Raw genomic sequence first — 17,067 nt, forward strand, 5'->3', positions numbered from 1 at the left:
ACCACACTGGGGCCCAGGACACCTCTTTATTGTGTTAGAAAAGGTGGGTTACAATAGTTTCTCTAGATATGGAAGGCAACACTGCCCCCAGATCCAGGGGACCAGAAAATTTATAGCATCAGAGGAAAGCCAGGGCAGGAAGCCAGAGCCTGCTGAGGACACAGCTGGGTTTAAGACCACAGTATTTTCTTCCCACTTGCTCCTTACCCGAGCCCAGGGTTCTTGCCCCAGCTTCGGCTGCCAAGACTTCATCCTTCACCCCAAGGTCCTCCTAGCTACCACAATTCAACAAAGGTGCAGTTGGGGAACTTCAGGGTAGGTGGGTGGGGGTCGGGGGAGGGGCTGTGCCCTGAGCCCAGTGGCCTTTGCTCACCCTCAGGTACCTGGTGCCCGTCCCTCAGCCAGCTGTGCCTCCTGGGGAGGGGCCTGGCCACGCAGGTCAGGCAGGGGAAGGGGCTGCTCTGGTCACCACCAGGTCCTGAGCTGCTGCACCTCAGTTCACCACTGCTGAGCTGGCCATGGTGTTCACACCACAGGCCCCAGACCCACGGTGCAGGTAGTAGTACCCCTGGGAGAGAGGGGGCGTTGGTGAGGGCACCAGGGAAGGATGGGGCATGGAGGGCTAGGGCCAAGAGGGCAAGACTCACCTCCTCGCCCCAGTCAGTGCCCCAGCTGTTCTTGATGGCCCAGAAGGGGACGGCAGAGCCTGGGGAGCAGTGCAGAGTGCAGGGAGTCAGGGCCCCAAGCACTCTGCACTCTTCTGTGGGCCTACTGTGGGACCAGCACTAGGAAAAGAGCAGAAAGCAAGACGGGCCCACCTGCCACCCTCCTGGAGACCTGGTGTGGCTCTGGGGTTTGGGGAAAGCACCCATCCATCTGCCTCCAGCAGGTTATTCATTCATAATAGCTCAACCCCCCCACCGCCTCTGCTTTCCCATTCACAGAGAGGATGGATGGTCCATAGCCCGAGGCACAGGTAAGGCCAAGGTTCCGAGGCATTCCCCCAAACTCCCCCTCCATAGGTCCTGAGATGCTGTGGTCTACCCTCTGCCTGTGACCTGGGGTGAAAAGGCCCAGGAGGGAGGTCACTGGGTCAGCAGAACTCACGGTTGCCAAAGCCCACAAGCAGCACAGCATGGTCGATGAGCCAAGGGCTGCAGAGGGGCCGCAGCGGGTGTGAGATCCCGTGGCGGTAGAACTGAGGGGGAGAATAAGAGTAGGGGACCAACTCCAAGGAGTCGGCAAGTGATGGGGCAGGAGCAGTGGGGCCAGGGACCTCACCTGCATGCCAAAGGCGTTGATGGCAACAGAGACGGGGCCCTTCTTGGCCAGCCAGGCCGCCAGCTCTGGACAGGGGAGGAGCAGCGTCAGGGACACCTGGGCCTGCCCCACCTGGCCTGTCCTCACCACACTGCCCCCAACTCACTTTGCTCATTCTTGCTCAGCTCCACTGAGTCATTGATGTAGACCTTGGCCTTCTCTGCAGAGAAATTGCAGGTCTGCAGGTGGCCACGGTAGCTGTAGTCATCCTCTGTCTCCAGCCCTCCTGGGGGATGGTGGGGGCAGATCGGGGGGTTAGAGGAAAGGTAGACCCCAGTTCACCCTACTCATCTTCTTCCAGCCAGGGGCTGTGCTAAGCCCCTTATACACAAGGTCTCACATTCTTCACCCACCCCAGGCGACAGGCCATCCTCCCTGAGCGTGGCCTCGTTCTAGAGATGATGCAACTGAGCCCCAGAGGGATGGGGGGGTCACCAGGGAGAAATGCGGCAGAGGTGGCACTCAACTCCCAACTTCTGACTCACTCATCCCAGCACTCCTAGGACTCTCGACCTCGGCTTGCTTGTTCTGCTCTGACAGCCTGCTCCCCAGCTGGCCCAGGCCCCTGCCAGGCTCGAAGACCACTGCTCAAATGAACTGCCAACTTAGCTCAGTATCTCCCCTCAAGGGTGAGGTGTGCTGCTGCCTGGTCTAGCAGCGTTACAGGAATACAGAGCTCCAAGCAGTAAAAACACCAAGACCCCTGACTCTGCACCAGGAACTGTACATGCATTTCCTCACTGACACTCAAGGCAATGCTACGAAGTGGGCGTGAGGCATTCCATGTCACAGATGAGACATCTGAGTCTCTGACAGAGCTGACCTGCCCAAGGTCTTCAGCCAGTAAGGGTCCGCATTAAGACCTGAACCCAATTCCCGTGACTGCCACGCCTATGTCTTTCCCCTTCACAAAGTGACTACTTGTGGAGGGAGCGGTGGCTCCTCCTGCCCCTCCTGAACCCCGGGGATGCATACCCAGAATCTTTATGGCCGAGTAGGCGTTGGAGGGCAAACCACCCAGGCAGGCCTTGTCCACCTTGTCACAGTCCAAGAGCTCTAGGAGACAGAAGGCTAGTCCCAAGGAGCCCTCTGGCGGGGCTGGGCTGGGGACAGGGGGACAGAGCGGGATGCTCACCCTGCTCAGAGAGGGAGAGCAGGGCCCCCCGCTTTAGGAACCACTGGCCTTCCACGTTGCCTGTGACTGAGAAGGCCCAGCAGGAGCCGCACATTCCCTGCAAGAGACGGGGAGAGTCAGGGCTGGGTCCCTTCCAAACACCAGTGCAGTCCTCATGCCCCACCTCATTTCTTAGGGGTCCCAACCTGGTCCTTGACTTTGGTGACAGCTCCCTTACTCCTCCAGTCCCACTCAGGGGGAGGAAGGTCGGAGATGGACTTGGCCAGGGGCATCTTCTGGCCAGGCTCTTCCTTCAGCAGGGGATTCAGGTAGATGGTGCGGAACTCCTCCTCTGCGGGCAAAGGTGGGCCAGGTTCAGGGAAGAGTATACTAACCCAGTCTGACGAGGGGCCTTGGCAGCAGGCCCTGTCTCTTCCAGGCACCGTGAGGGCTCTAGCCACCACCCCTACCTGTAAGGTCACTAAACTTGGTGACCCCATACTGAGCTGTCCCACGGTCCAGGGCCTGGATCTTCTGCGCTCGCACCATGTTACTGGCAAAGACGGACATGCGCCACCTAGCTTCTGAGAACCGAGGAGGAGAGGAGAGGCTTGGGCCCCAGGCAGATCATAAAAACAGAGGTGCTTGGGGATCAGAGGCAGAGGTTTCCCTGGGGAAAGGTGGGCTCTGGATCAGGCCTGAAGCTTATTTCAAGAGGAGCAGAACACGAGTGGGAGTGGGTGGGGGTGGGTGAGAGACCCGCAAGTGATACGAGAGGGGCCGACCCAGGGTGATGCCTGCCCAGGTACAAAGGCAGGAACAAAATGGGCTCCAAAGGATGTCCCCAGCCAAGAGGTTGTGCGAAAAGGCCACCATGCCAGGGGGGCTCCAGCAGAGAAAATCTGGCCTTTGCCCCTCCCACTGTACCCAGAATGATGGAGGCCTATGCTTACTGACCGAGAAAATCAGATGGGAGAAGGGACCAGGTACCTGAGGTGGCTACCAAGTTCTGGGAGGTTGGGAAAGAGCTTGGGGATACAGAGGTCCTTGAAAGGATGCCCTGCCTCTTGTGCCTGCCCCCTCCCAAACACCAAGTGTGTGTGTGTGGGGAAGGCCCTGGTCTGACTGGAACAGATACAGCCAAGGCGGGGTCCTCACCCTCCTCTGTTTCATATGTCCGGTTATAGGCGGTGACAAAGTCCTTGAAGATGGAAGTCATCTTCACAGAAAAGTCCTGGAAAGGCAGAGGAGTCTTTACAAGGAGTCCTTCTCAGACTGAACAGGGAATCTCAAGCCAGGGTGAGGGGAAGAGAGGGGGCATAAAGCAGCAGCCAGCTCTCCAGACACAGACAGACGCCTCACCTGGGGCAGGGGGTCCTTGTTCAAGAGTGGAAGGAATGAACTGAAAGTGTCATTTCTGTCATCTGGATTGGGTTGGAACAGAGAAGAATCAAGATTGAACCCTGAGTGAAGTCTGATCTGAGCCATCCCCGCACCTCTGGGCTGTCCTAGCACCTGTAATCTTGGTATCCACGGGGCCACAGTCCCGCCTCAGCAGCATGTGTTTTCCTAGCTCATCCAGGACTTCGAAGCTGCAGAGCTGGAGCAAGAGGAGGAAGCCAGTCAGGGGGCTGGGACGGGAGCAAGGCCTTGGCAAGATGGAGCTGGAGGGTCCTCAGAGGACCACCTCTAAGGCAATTGCCCCCACGGTGGAGATCAAGGACAGTCAGCAACCAGACACCCTCCCTTTTATAGCATCCTGGTCTCTGGCCTTCCAGGTCTGGGAAGTGACTCAGGGTTAGGTAGCTGCTGCCTCAGATCCCTCCCTCTTGACTTGACCCATCATCCCAACTACTGCCAGACTCAAGTCTCGGGGCAGGAAATCTCAGGAACCCCATCACTTACGAGGGTTTCCTTGGACACAGGGAGCTGGCACACCGTGGGGTCGTTGCAGGGTGGCTCCACCAGCGTTGCCTTTAGGGAGTACAGCGATCCCTGGCCTGCCTGGATGGAGGAGCGGGTAAGGCGGGCAAGGCCACTCCCTCCTCAGCCCGGTCTTCACTAGACCCAGCCCCACGCAGCCCTTCCCCTTCCCAATCACTAGAGGTCCAATGCCCCCACCCCAAGTCAGGCGTCCAAGACCCTCACCCCAAGTCTAGCCCAAAGTTCCCAACCCTCGGACGAGGGCCCTGCTCACCCCGGACCTGGAAGCCCCAGTCCCCAGCACGTCCTTACCCGGCGGACGCGACCGCTCACGGCCTTCAGCGCGGCCCGCGCCCCAGCAGCCCGGCCGCGGTTGTAGATCTCCAGGGCAAAGCGGGCGGGCCCCAGCAGCTCCGGGGACGCCAGCTCCCAGGCCTGCGCGCCGGCTGCTCGGGGCTTGTTGGGGGCGGGAGCGGCGCCCGGGAGCAGCCCCAGCAGCAACAGAAGCTGCAGCCAGGGAGCCATGGCGAGGGCGAAGCCGGGGGCCCGGACTCACGCAAGGACAGACGCGCGGATCAACCGACGGGGCGGAGCAGCCGGCGGCCCGGGGCCCTGGTCCTCCCCCAGCTCCTGGGGCGGCGGGGCGCCGGCCAATGGGCGCCGGCCGGGGGCGCCTGCGCGCTCGCTTATTTACGTGAGGCACGTGGAGCGGCCAGGCGGCGCAAACGGGTGGGTCCCAGCGCCGCCCTAAGGCGCCTGACACCAGCAGGGTCTGCGGACAGGTGGCCCGGGGTTCCAGCTTTGAAGTAATCTTCCTAGGTCTTGGAGCTGCTGTTTGGGGAGGGGAAATGATGCTGAGCTGAGAATAAAAATAATAGCTAGCATTTATTACATGCTTATTATATGTTACACATTATATGCCATCTCCTTTTAATCGTAGTAAGTATCCCGTGAAGTAGATGTCATCCCCATCTTATAATTGAGGAAGTAGAGGCTTAGATATATTAAGTAGCTTGCGAAACATCTGCTAAGTGAAAGAGCTGGGCCTGAACCCAGGGATTTGGCTTCAGAGCTTGGATTCACAGATCGATTACCTCTTTTTTTAAATTGAGGTATAGTTGATTTATAGCTGCACCCCCTCTTTGAGGCCCCTCATCTCATCAGCAAAATGGCAGCTAATACCCCCTGGACTGGCAGTGCCTCAGGCTGTTATGGGGATCAAATGCAAACATGCAAACAGTGCACAGGGTTGGGACTGTTCTTTTGTTCCTTCAAGCATTCACCAAGTGTTCTAGGGCCTCGCAAGCAACATGAACAGAGGCACTAGGCATAGTATTGCCTATCGTGAGCTCCCAGTCTAGTGGAGATGTTACCGAACTCAGATCCAGCTGCTCGCCTCTCAAAAATCAGTGAGAGAGAGAGAGAGACAGAGAGAGAGAGGCAAATGGTAGAAAGGAAAGTTGCTTTTAATCAGAATGCCAGCAATCTGGGAGGATGGTGTACTCAGTGTCCCCACAAAACCATCTCCCCAGATTCTGCTCAGCCATGAAAGTTTTTAAAGGGAAAAAGGGAAGTAATCTCAGTTAATCATTGAGATGGGGGTCAGAGTGGTCACCACCTGCCACTGCGTACAGGCTTGTTGACTTGTGATCTTTCTTTACATGTTATCTTGTTCACACAGTTTGTTCATGAGATGACTGAAGGGGAAGCTAGGGAAGAGAACTGGTCATCTGTTAATTACTTATTCTTAATTTCTGCTTCTTTGATCTATGGAAAGAACCAACAAGTTAGGCAAGGTATTGTGTGATCAAAAGATCTGAAAGATGTGTTGGGGCCAGATACGAGTAGAGCAGGGGCGTGCCTGGTTTAAGTTTAGTGACAAGACTAAAGAGGCCTCCTGCAGAGAGCTCCGTCCTGCAAAGAGCTCTTTCCTGCCAAAAGCTGCTTATAAATCCCGACTTGTCAGAACATCATTCCATTTCTATGGGATTATGGGTGAAGGTCTGTCTTCTGTAACTTCTTCATGCTGACATAGGGCACTGTATTCTTAGGGTGGAAAATGTTGACATGGGTCTGTAGCATCTCCTTGCTGACAGTTGTAGTTGCCTGTTTACATAGACAAGCAGAACAAGGTACAATTATTTTGATGCCCACAAAGATACAGATTATTATGAGCAATAGTGTTAATCCCATTTTCTTAAGGCCGGTTCTTGGAATTGTCCTGGCCAGAGATTTCAGTGCTGCCCGAGATGGAGCAGTTTATGTCACAGCTGTGATCTGGTCATCACGCAGTTAGCCTTTCCACTCTGGAAGACTGGGAGACTTCAGCTTTTCTATAAACAACATGCAGGGGACATGGAGGGGCCTCTGCACTTGGGGGTGGGGCCCATGGGATTCTGCTCTGTTCCAGAGAGACAGATGAGAAAAAGGAATTTTCCTCCAAGATGTTACCAGCCGGGGGAGAAGAAACAGGGAAGAGAGATTTTAAGGGAATTGGGGGAAGCCCCATAAGTGGGTAGAGGGTTAATCTGGGCATGGAGAGTGGGGAGATATGGTCCTAATGATCATCTGGTCTGAACTGACTTCTTTTGGCAGCAGAGGTCTATAGACATGAAGTGACTAAGTGACTCTGAGCTACTCAGAAAGCAGTGCTGAAGCCAGACCAGAGCCACGCCACGCTCCCAGCTGAGGTCTGAGAGGGGAGGGCCTGAGGGAGCCCAGCAGTGACGGAGCTCCCCGGCTTGTGCCCTCCTCAGTTTCAGCTCTTCAGGGCTCCCTTTGTCTCTCACAGGAGGCAGTCCCAGGTCCTTAATCTGGCTCCTAAAGCCCCGAAGTTCCAGTCTCGCCGTGGTCCTCTGTCTGTGCTCTGCACCTGACACTCCAGTCTCACTCTATTTGCAGGAGTTGAAGCTCTTGCACACCTTGGAACCTTCACACTGCTCTTCCTCGGCCTAACTCCCAGACACCTTTCAGCTCTCAGTTTGGGGACAGTTCCTCAGGAAGGCGTCCCTGACCCACCCGCACTGCCCCTGGCTGCTTCAGTGCCATTGCCTCTGTACTCCTCGACTCCTAGCCCCATGAACTTCCTCCTCCTACAAGGTCTAAAGCTGAATGAGTTACAAATAGGAATTTCTAAGGCACAGGAGAGGCAGTGGGACTTTTCTTAGATCCAGGTTTTCGGAGATCCACACTGGTGTTGTATTTCACCTTTGTGGGAAACGGTCATCTTCCCCAAAGTTCTGTTCCTCAGACACTGAAGCCACCTGACAAGTGTCTGGGGGAAAGGGTGGCTCATCTTCTCACCAGAGTGAGGCAAGCAGGCACCCTGATAATTAATGGAGGGAAAGGAGGAATTTTTTTTTAAACCACACATTTATCTCAGGCAATTGTCCCAACAACCTTCAAGAGAGAAATTGTACAACTCCACACGGGGATAGTGAAGCCAGGGCATGCCAACATTCAGAAGCTGAGCTAAAAGGAGGGAGGCAGCAGAGGAGACTGGGAAGAAATGGACATTGAGCAAGGAGGAAGACTCAGAGAGGGTGATGTCAAGGAAGTGGAAGAAGAGAGTGTATTTCTTTAAATTATTTTTTTAGAGTTTTTTTTTTTTCTGGGGGCGGGGATTAGGTTTGTTTGTTTGTTTATTTTCAGAGGAGGTACTGGGGATTGAACCCAGGACTTCCTGCATGCTAACCATGCACTCTACCACCTGAGCTATACCCTCCCCGCAAGAGTGTATTTCAAGAAAGAGGAAGTGGCTGACTGTCCAGTGCCACCAAGAGGGCAAGCAAGATTAGGAGAGAGAAGTGATCTTTGAGTTGGGCAACATGTAGGTCACTGGGGAACTCATTAAGAGTGGTGGATTGAGGAAATAATCTGAGAAATGCAGACAATGAATGGAGACAAAGATTTCAAGACGTTTTACCATGTAGGAGAGGAGATGAGGTGAAAACTAGGGGAGCTTGGGGCATTTAGAGTGTTTTTTTTTTTTAGATGGGAGACACTAGAGCATGCTTGTGAGTTGATGGAATGGCCAAATAGAAAGAAGGGAGATATTGATGATTCAGAAGAGAGGGGAGAGAATTGCAGGAACAAAGAGCTTGAAAAGCGAGGGCTGGTATATCAGTTACCTCCTGCTGTGTGAAACATTGCCACAAAGTGGATGGCTAGGGCTGTGATCTCATTGGAGGCTGAACTGAGGAACAATCTGCCTCCAAGCTCATGTGGCTGTTGGCTGCTGCCATATGGACCTTTCCAACGTGGCCACTCGCTTCCTCAAAGCCAATAAGGGAAAGGGATGATATTAAAATCTTGTCTAATATAATCACACACCTAATCACATGTGTTGATCACCTCTGCTGTACTCTACTGGTTAAAAGCAAGTCACAGGTCTCTCCCATACTCAAGGGGAGGGGATTACATAAAGATGTGAATATCAGGAGTGGGGATCATGGGGGCCACCTTAGAGTCTGTCTGCCACAGGTGTTCCTGAGAAGAGTGCCCAGTACACAAAAATATTAACAACAGTAAAAATAATGGCTAATGGGGGTGGGCAGTGTATAGCTCAGTGGTAGAGTGCCTACTTAGCATGCACAAGGTCCTGGGTTCAATCCCCAGTACCTTTATTTAAGAAAGAAAGAAAGAAAACCTAATTGCCGCCCTCCCCCCCCAAATGAATAGAGATACATTTTTTTAAAGAAACTGTCTAAAAAAAAATGGCTAACATTGAATGAGCACCAACTCCATGCTAAGCACTCAGTGTTCTCGGCATGTACACAGACTAGCCCAGGAAACCACACAACAACCCCATGAAACAGATATGATGCAGATGAGGAAACTAAAGCAACGAGAGACTCAGTAACTTGCCCAAGTTGCAGAAGTGGTGAAGATGTAAGCAGGGTTTGAATCTTGTTCTAATACAGATAAAGATTCTGCTTCTCAAACTGGCCTCTGCAGACCCCCGGGATGCAGGAGATAAGCCATTCAAAGCTAGAGGGTAAACAGAGCATTGTTCTTCCCAGCGCTCTCAATAGACACAAAAGATCAGTCACCCAGTGTCCAGGGGGTGTGGGGTGAGGGACAGGGGAGTAGTTGACAATGCACGGTCTCAGCTTCTGCTTCAGTAGATCAAGGTAAAGAACTTGGAATATGTGAGTGCATCTGATGAACACTTATGTTTGAAAAGTATGCCTTACATGTCAATTGCTATACTGGGATGAATTTTATTTTAAATTTATTTTCCATTGGAACATGTCCCCAGATATTCAGCATAGTGTGCAAAATTTGCAGCACTTCTTTAAAGACCTGAATTTTCAATGAAATGGCAGTTGCTTGCAGCGAGGTTCCTGGGATAAGGGGTTGATTTCACCCTCTACTGTCACTAGGGTTTGAGAAGGTCTATATTTACACTGAAGCAAATGCTGCCCAGGAATGAAAACGTCTAGGGGATGGCTCAACCCCCAGGACATGGCCAGATGAACTGACCTTTCTAGGACAAGGTGGGGCAAACAGCAGACTTTCCTTCAGGGAATTTCATCTGATTTATGAGAATGGCAGTAACTACTGTGTGGTCTGAGTCTTTTCCAGATCCCTCTGACTTACTTCCTGATCTTTGGGAGTGGTGGACAACTTGTAAAATTTCTTTCCAGTAAATAAAATGCTTCAGTTTCCTAAGACTTATTTCCCCAGGATAAAAGAGGTCTTTTTCTGGGGCTGAGAGGTGGGAGACAGTGAGGAGGAATTAGAAAAGAGGACAAAGTCACAGGCTTTAGAGTCAGATTGACTGACCTTGATTTTAATTCTGGTTCTACCATGTCAGTTGGCTGTGTGACCATGAGCAAGTTAGTTCACTTCTCTGAGCTTTTTTTGTAGAAATTGGAAGAAGATAGAAATGTACCTCATTTATCACACCAGTTCTAACCCTCTAGCAAACAAACACTTGCAGAGAGAGTCCTAAAGGGTGGAATGAGTTGTGAGGGTATGGAGGGTCAGATCTTTGAGAGGCTCCAAAAGAGAAGGCCAATAAGCAGAGCTTAGGTGGCTAGTCTTTCACATACAGTGGACGTCTCAGAGGAAGATCTACTGTCCCTGGGAAATCAGATCTGGAAGTTTGTAGGGGCATTCATGGTTATCACATTGATAGGGGCTCTCTGGTCCTTAGCAGACAGGGGCTAGAGATGCTAGATGTCCTTCACTATTCAGGACAGGCCCACATTACTGAGAATTGTTCCATGTCCTGCACAGCTTTCTAAAGTCCCATTGGTCATTTATGTAAGTAGAAAAACCTGTTTATATTAACTGCCTCAAGCTCTGTTATATCTATAAACACATAATATTATGTGTACAGTTTTAGCATACACTGAATTTTCCAGAAATTCTACTAAAGTGAAAATCCAGGGAAGAATTTTCCTTGTATGAGTTCAGATCTTTACAAAAGGGTGTTCACCATTTCAGAAGATCATGTCTCAGTATTTGGGGTGGTCCCAGGTCACAATAATCTCTTCATTACAGCTTCCAGTGTGATCTTGACTACGTACATGTAGAAATGCACACTTCTTTTAGCAGACATTATCTTCATTTTATTTTTCCTTGATTTTAAAAATTATGTCAGTAGGTAGGATATTATCCATGAATTTCATTTTATTTGTTTAACAAAGATTGACAGAGTGTACAATAAGGCATCAGGCACAATTCAGATGCTGCAGAAGTGAAGAGAGCATTGTGAAATATCTGTTGTTAAAATGGCGTGTTGGATCTGATAGAGCTGAGATCCACTGGTAGGCTGACCTGATTTTAATCCTAACTCCTAACTCACCATCTACTACGATGTAAACTGGGGCACATCTTTTCACCTCTCTGAGCCTCTGGTTCCTTGTACTGATGTGTGTAGATTACATGAGATCATGCAGCTTCTCAGATCTGCTCGTGGAAGGATGACTGACAACATTATTATTAGGTTGATTGATTTCTTTTATGGAACAGGTACACCACCATTTTAGCTTTCTTAAACTCCGTTGCCTAGCTATCTCTTTCTGTTGAGGCTCCTTGCCTCCTTCCCACTCTGAGCTGTCCAAAGTCCTCAGTGATTTATTTAGTCTGAAATTGGGAGTGGTAGGGCTGGTTTTTGAAGATACTGGCCATGGTCTGACTTCTTTGCCCATCCTGTGGGGAACTGGAGTCTGGAGTCTACTGCTATTAAGACTTATTATAGCCACACGATGGCGCCATTGAGGCTTAATCCTGGACACTCTCAGGGTCGCCAGCCCTGGAAGAAGTTGAGGGCCACTCTCTTCCGGCTCTCTCACCTTCCACCCAGCCACTGCCCTCAGAGCACCACCGCAGGGCCTGGGAGGCAGGACCAGAGAAGAGTCCAGCATCACTGGATGAAAATCAGCCCTAATCTACATCTCCTACATGTAGATAAAAATTAAAACAGAGAGATCTGGACTCTGAGCTTCACACCACTCACTTGACATCAACTCCTGGATCTCAAACTTCGCCCAAACTGTGTATTATTTTCTAACCCAGCTCACTTCAGGAATCCTTCATTTCAGTATATGGCATCACTGTTCCCTTGGTTTAGTCCACGACCTGAAGTGTCCTCGACTCTTCCCTTTCCTTCACGTCTCACATCTAACCCATCTTCAAGTGCTCTGGTTCCACCTGCCAGTATCGCCAAGATTTGTCCACTTGTCTCTATTTCCATGACCATCACTCCTGACCAGACACCATCGCTGCTTGCCTGGATGGATCCACTCTGCCCAGTCTTGCCTCCATCCCTTCTTTCTTGGGTGTCGATCTTTGAGAGGACTCCCTAACAGACCTCCTGCTGGCCAATCACTCTCTCAGTCTGCTCCCCAGGGAGCCCAACTTAACCCACACCCTCCACTTAGAATGAAAGCCAAATACTACTCAGCCACAAAAAATAATAACATAATGCCATTTGCATCAACATGGATGGACCTGGAGATCCTAATTCTAAGTGAAGCCAGAAAGAGAAAGAAAAATACCATATGGTATCACTTATACGTGGAATCTTAAAAAAAAAAAAAAAGACAAACAAACTTATTTACAAAACAGAAACAGACTCACAGACATAGAAAAAAAACTTATGGTTACCAATGGGGCAAGGGGGTGGGAAGGGATAAATTGGGAATATGAGATTTGTGGATTCTAACTAATATATATAAGATAGATAAACAAGTTTATACTGTATAGCACAGGGAACTATATTCAATATCTTGTAGTAACTTATGCTGAAAAAGAATAGGAAAACAAATATATATATGTTCATGTATGACTGAAGTATTGTGCTGTGCACCAGGAATTGACACAACATTGTAAACTGACTATACTTCAATTAAAAAAAAAATATATATATATATATATATAAAGAAAAAAAAAGAATGAAGTCCAAACTCAGTACCGTGGCCTGTACGCTGGGCATCCCCAGTCCCTGCCCTCCTGTCTGAACTCGTCTCATGTTCTTTCGCTGCTACTGACTAAGCCGCCGCCACAGTGACCCTCTTCCTGTCCACAAGCTAGCGCTTTCCTGTTTTAGGGCCTTTGCGCTGGCTGTTCTTTCTGCCTGGAGAGACTCCCACTGCTCTGTACAGGTCAGGTTCCTTCCCAGCTCTCCAGTCTCAGCCTAAATGCTATGTCTCCAAAGTAAGGACCACTTCATCTAAAGGCGCCCCCTCCTTCTATCTCAGAACACTAGATCTTTCAGCACTCATCATACCACGTCGTTATTTGATTGTTCCCACTGGACTGTAAACATCTGAGAGCAGGGGCCTTGACTGTCTTATCCCTTTCTGTTTCTATCCTTGATATGCCTGAACTTCAGGGCCATTTTCTCCCTCAGACACCAAAGGCCTCTGAGCTTTCCAAGGACTGTAAAAATGTTAGAGCCTAGAAAAAAATTTTTATTGCAGCCAAAATTAAAAAAAAAAATTGCTATAGGGGGAGAAGGTACAGCTCAAGTGGTAGAATGCATGCTTAGCATGCATGAGGTCTTGGGTTCAATTCCCAGTATCTCCATTTAAAAAATAATTTAATAAATAAATCTAATTACCCCCCCCCAAAAAAAAACAAAACTAGAAAAAAATACTATATATTTAATTAAACGCCTATAAAATAAAGTCATTTCATGGACTTTATTGTTAAACTTAACATTTATAAAAATTGTGGTACAACTGAAAAGGATTTATGAGTTAGAATTTCTCAACCCCAAACCATCTGGATGATACAGGATGATTGCTTAAAAACATCACAGCAAATTATAATTGAAACAAGTTACATGAAGTTGGATAATTTCAAGAGCAAAATTATAAAATTCCTTTCAAAAAATTTACAGCAAAATATGATTTAGTGCGGGACATAGGTGCATTTGATCATCTGTGATAAAATGTAGGGTGGGGACCCCAAAAGTTTGACAGACTAAGACTAACAAGGGTGAAAAAAAGACCCTTCTTTGGCCAATAGTGGGCTTGCTCTAATATTTCTTCAATGACTGACTGCATGGAAAGATGGATGGATGGATGGATGCATGGATGGATGGTAGAGAATCTGGGACCCAGGTCTTGAGCCCAGACTCCTTTCCTGGAGGTGAATTTATCTCAGGGGCTGTCTCTTGGCCTTGAGTGAGCAGCTCTGGTCCACCTCCAGGTCTCCCTGGCTGAATCATTAGGCCTAGGGTTAGGGTACCAATCTTCTGTACCTCCACCCCCAAGCAATCTAGAGCTTCATGCATAAATTGATCCATATCCTCACTGCTTTGTGGCCAAGATCTCAGGCTGCAGCGCCTTCAGAGAGCCCCAGAAGATTCTTGTTACACCCTAATCCCAGAATGACCCTCAACTCACCTCACAGTTGCATAACTTAGAGGAGCCATTGGATAACAGCCACTATAATAATAATGCATAGCTGGGACTCATTCCATGCCCTGGGCTACACCCTTCACAGGAACTCTTTTAATTTAGAAAGGTCATCTCTAGGTGATCTGGGGCCTTCAGGCCTTGAAGTAGGAGAGGATGGCATTTCAGAACTCCTTCAGGGGAACCCACTTAAATTTCTGCCTTAACCTTCCAGCAAGTGGTTATTTTGGGGAGTTTGGTCCAATGAGGTTTAGTGATTTAACACCTGAAACTAGATCCAAGCTAAGGCTGATACCATCATTCACAGGGTGGGGGTAGGGAAGAAGGGTGGGAGCCTGTGATGCAAGAATTGCAAGAGATCAGTTTGTTCAAGGAAACCCAGTGACCTGCGGTCTGGCAGGAAGCAGTCATAGGCCAAGTTGCAAGCGTCCAAAGGTTGTGTGGGGTGAGGTGGCACACAGACCCTCCTGGCATAGAGGAATACAGACCCGTGAGTGACGGTGGTCGGAGAGTCAGCAGCTGGCAAGGCACCCTCACCTGGCCCCCAGGTGCTGGGATCGCAGCCCAGAGGAAACCCATCCCCATTCTGGTCCAGAGCCTCGGGGGCTGGGTTCCCTTGTATGCCCAAGACGTGCCTCAGTGCCAGCCTCCTCACCCTTTCCTGGGATGCTCCTGCCGGGCTCCTCCCTGCCCCATCCCCCAGGCTGTTTCCAGACTCCAGGCAGCAGTCTGTTTTCCAAGGGGCCAAATCTTGGTCCTCAGCAGGTGTCTCTCTATAGATGGACAGATTTCCAAGTAACACCTGAGCCAATCCTGTGCTTCCCAGAGAACTCCTTAGTCAACAGAGCCTACTTCCTGGTGGCCTCTGAGACGCTGCGGGATAGTTGTCTATGGTCTATGGAGAATGTCCCCCAAAGCCTGTGTTCTTTCCCCGGCACCACGCTGTCAACATGCCATTGACACTGGAATCGGGGACCTCATCGCCTCATCTATAAAACAGCGGTTAATGTTGGTGCTTACACTGGTTGTTGTGAAGAATAAAGGAGTTAATGCCCGAAATGCCCTCAGAACAGAGCCTGGCAAGTAGTAAAAGCTTTAAAATATATTTATTGTTATAATAATAATAATAACGACATATCATGAATCCTTCAGACTTTTGTGAGTAGCTTCTATTGAATTGTTTACGGAGAGCTTTGAGATGACCCACGGCACCCCACCTCCCCACCTCAGTTGATAGATATAAACCAAGTGAGCAGATTTGCCCAAGGCCCTAAATAGTGGACCTAGAAATAAGGTTTGGGTCATCTGTCTTCAAGGCAGGTTTGTCCACTGAAAAGAGGATGAACCCTTAGATTCAGGGCTCCCTGTGAGCATTAAATGCAAGGGTTGTAGAAAACCACCTATCTGGCATGCTGACTTGTCCAGCACATAGTAGGTGCTTAATATGGTTGGTTTTTCTTTTTTCGCCACCCCCAGGCCAGTGCTCTGGGCTCTTGGCTGAGTCCAGGGTTAAGAGCTGACACCAGTTAGGAGCCTGGAGGACAGAAGACTTTAATGGTGGTGGGGCAGTGGGCAGTGGGAGCTCTCTGGCAGATGTAAGGTGGCACCAACATCAAAAAGGACCCTCTGGTGTCTTGTTCTCCCCTCCCCCATTGTAGCAGAAGGACGCAGGCTCTGGAGTCACCCAGTCTCTACCACTCATTTTTTTATGTACCAGTTTTTTTGAGCTGTAATTCATATACAAGTCGTCCATTTAAAGTGTGTAATTCAAAGGGGGAGGGTATAGCTCAGCAGTAGAACGCATGCTTAACTCAATCCCCAGTACCTCCATTAAAAAATAAATAAGTAAATAAAACCCTAATTACCTGTCTCTCCAAAAAAATGTTTTTAAAAAGCATATCTAACGTGTGTAATCCAATGGTTTTTGGTAAACTCTCAGAGCTGTACAATAATCACCACAATCAATTCAGAACATTTTCATCACCTCCAAAATAGACCCCATACTCATTAGCAGTCATTCCCCATTTTCCTCATCCCCTCCCAGCCACTGGCAACTACTCATCTACTTTTTCTCTCTCTGGATATTTCATATAAATGCAATCATATAATATGTGGTCTTTTGTGTCTGGCTTCTTTTACTTAGTGTAATTTTCCAAGGTTCATTCATGTTATATATAGTATGTATCAGTGTTTCATTCCTTTTTTTTTCTGCTGAATAATGGTCCATTATATGGAGATAAACCACATTTCATGTATCCGTTCATCAGTTGATGGACATTTGGATTATTTCCACCTTTGGCTATTAACAATCATGCTGCTATGAACATTCATGTGCAAATTTTTGTGTGGACATATGTTTTCATTTCTCTTGGGTCTGTCCCTAGAAATTGGAACTGCTGGGTTACACAGTAACTCCACATTGAACTCTTTGAGGAAATGCCAGATTGTTTTCCAAGACAGCTGTACCACTTTCCATCCCCACCAGTGGTGTATGAGGGTTCCAGTTTCTCCACGTCTGCCAACATGTTACTATTATCCTTGTTTGTGTGAAGTGGTGTCTCATTGTGGTTTTGATTTGCATTTCTCTAATGAATAATGATACTGAGCATCTTTTTGTGTATTTATTGGCCATTTGCATATCTTCTTTGGAGAAGCATCTACTCCAGTCCTTTGCTTATTTAAAAATTGGTGGGGAGGGTATAGCTCAGTGGTAAAGTGCATGCGTAGCATGCATGAGGTCCTGGGTTCAATCCCCCATGCCTCCATTAAAATAAATAAGTAAATAAATCTAATTATCTCCCCTTCCCACCAAGTTGAGTTGTCTTTTTATTATTG

The 17,067-nt window shown here is 49.1% G+C and overlaps 1 protein-coding gene across 1 annotated transcript; it reads right to left on the reverse strand.

The window, feature by feature from the left end:
- Nucleotides 1-7: 7 nt before the first annotated feature.
- CTSF (cathepsin F) lies at nucleotides 8-4,987 on the reverse strand. Its single transcript, XM_014554909.2, is given in 14 exon segments — nucleotides 8-568; nucleotides 648-706; nucleotides 1,108-1,198; nucleotides 1,282-1,346; nucleotides 1,427-1,546; nucleotides 2,296-2,376; nucleotides 2,456-2,552; nucleotides 2,641-2,786; nucleotides 2,905-3,018; nucleotides 3,593-3,668; nucleotides 3,797-3,943; nucleotides 3,945-4,034; nucleotides 4,340-4,438; nucleotides 4,670-4,987. Coding segments are annotated over 14 exon segments (1,473 nt in total). The 5' UTR covers nucleotides 4,883-4,987; the 3' UTR covers nucleotides 8-493.
- Between the last annotated feature and the right edge of the window lie 12,080 nt (nucleotides 4,988-17,067).

Source organism: Camelus ferus, chromosome 10, assembly GCF_009834535.1.
Source record: "Camelus ferus isolate YT-003-E chromosome 10, BCGSAC_Cfer_1.0, whole genome shotgun sequence".
NCBI classification, from domain to species: domain Eukaryota; kingdom Metazoa; phylum Chordata; class Mammalia; order Artiodactyla; family Camelidae; genus Camelus; species Camelus ferus.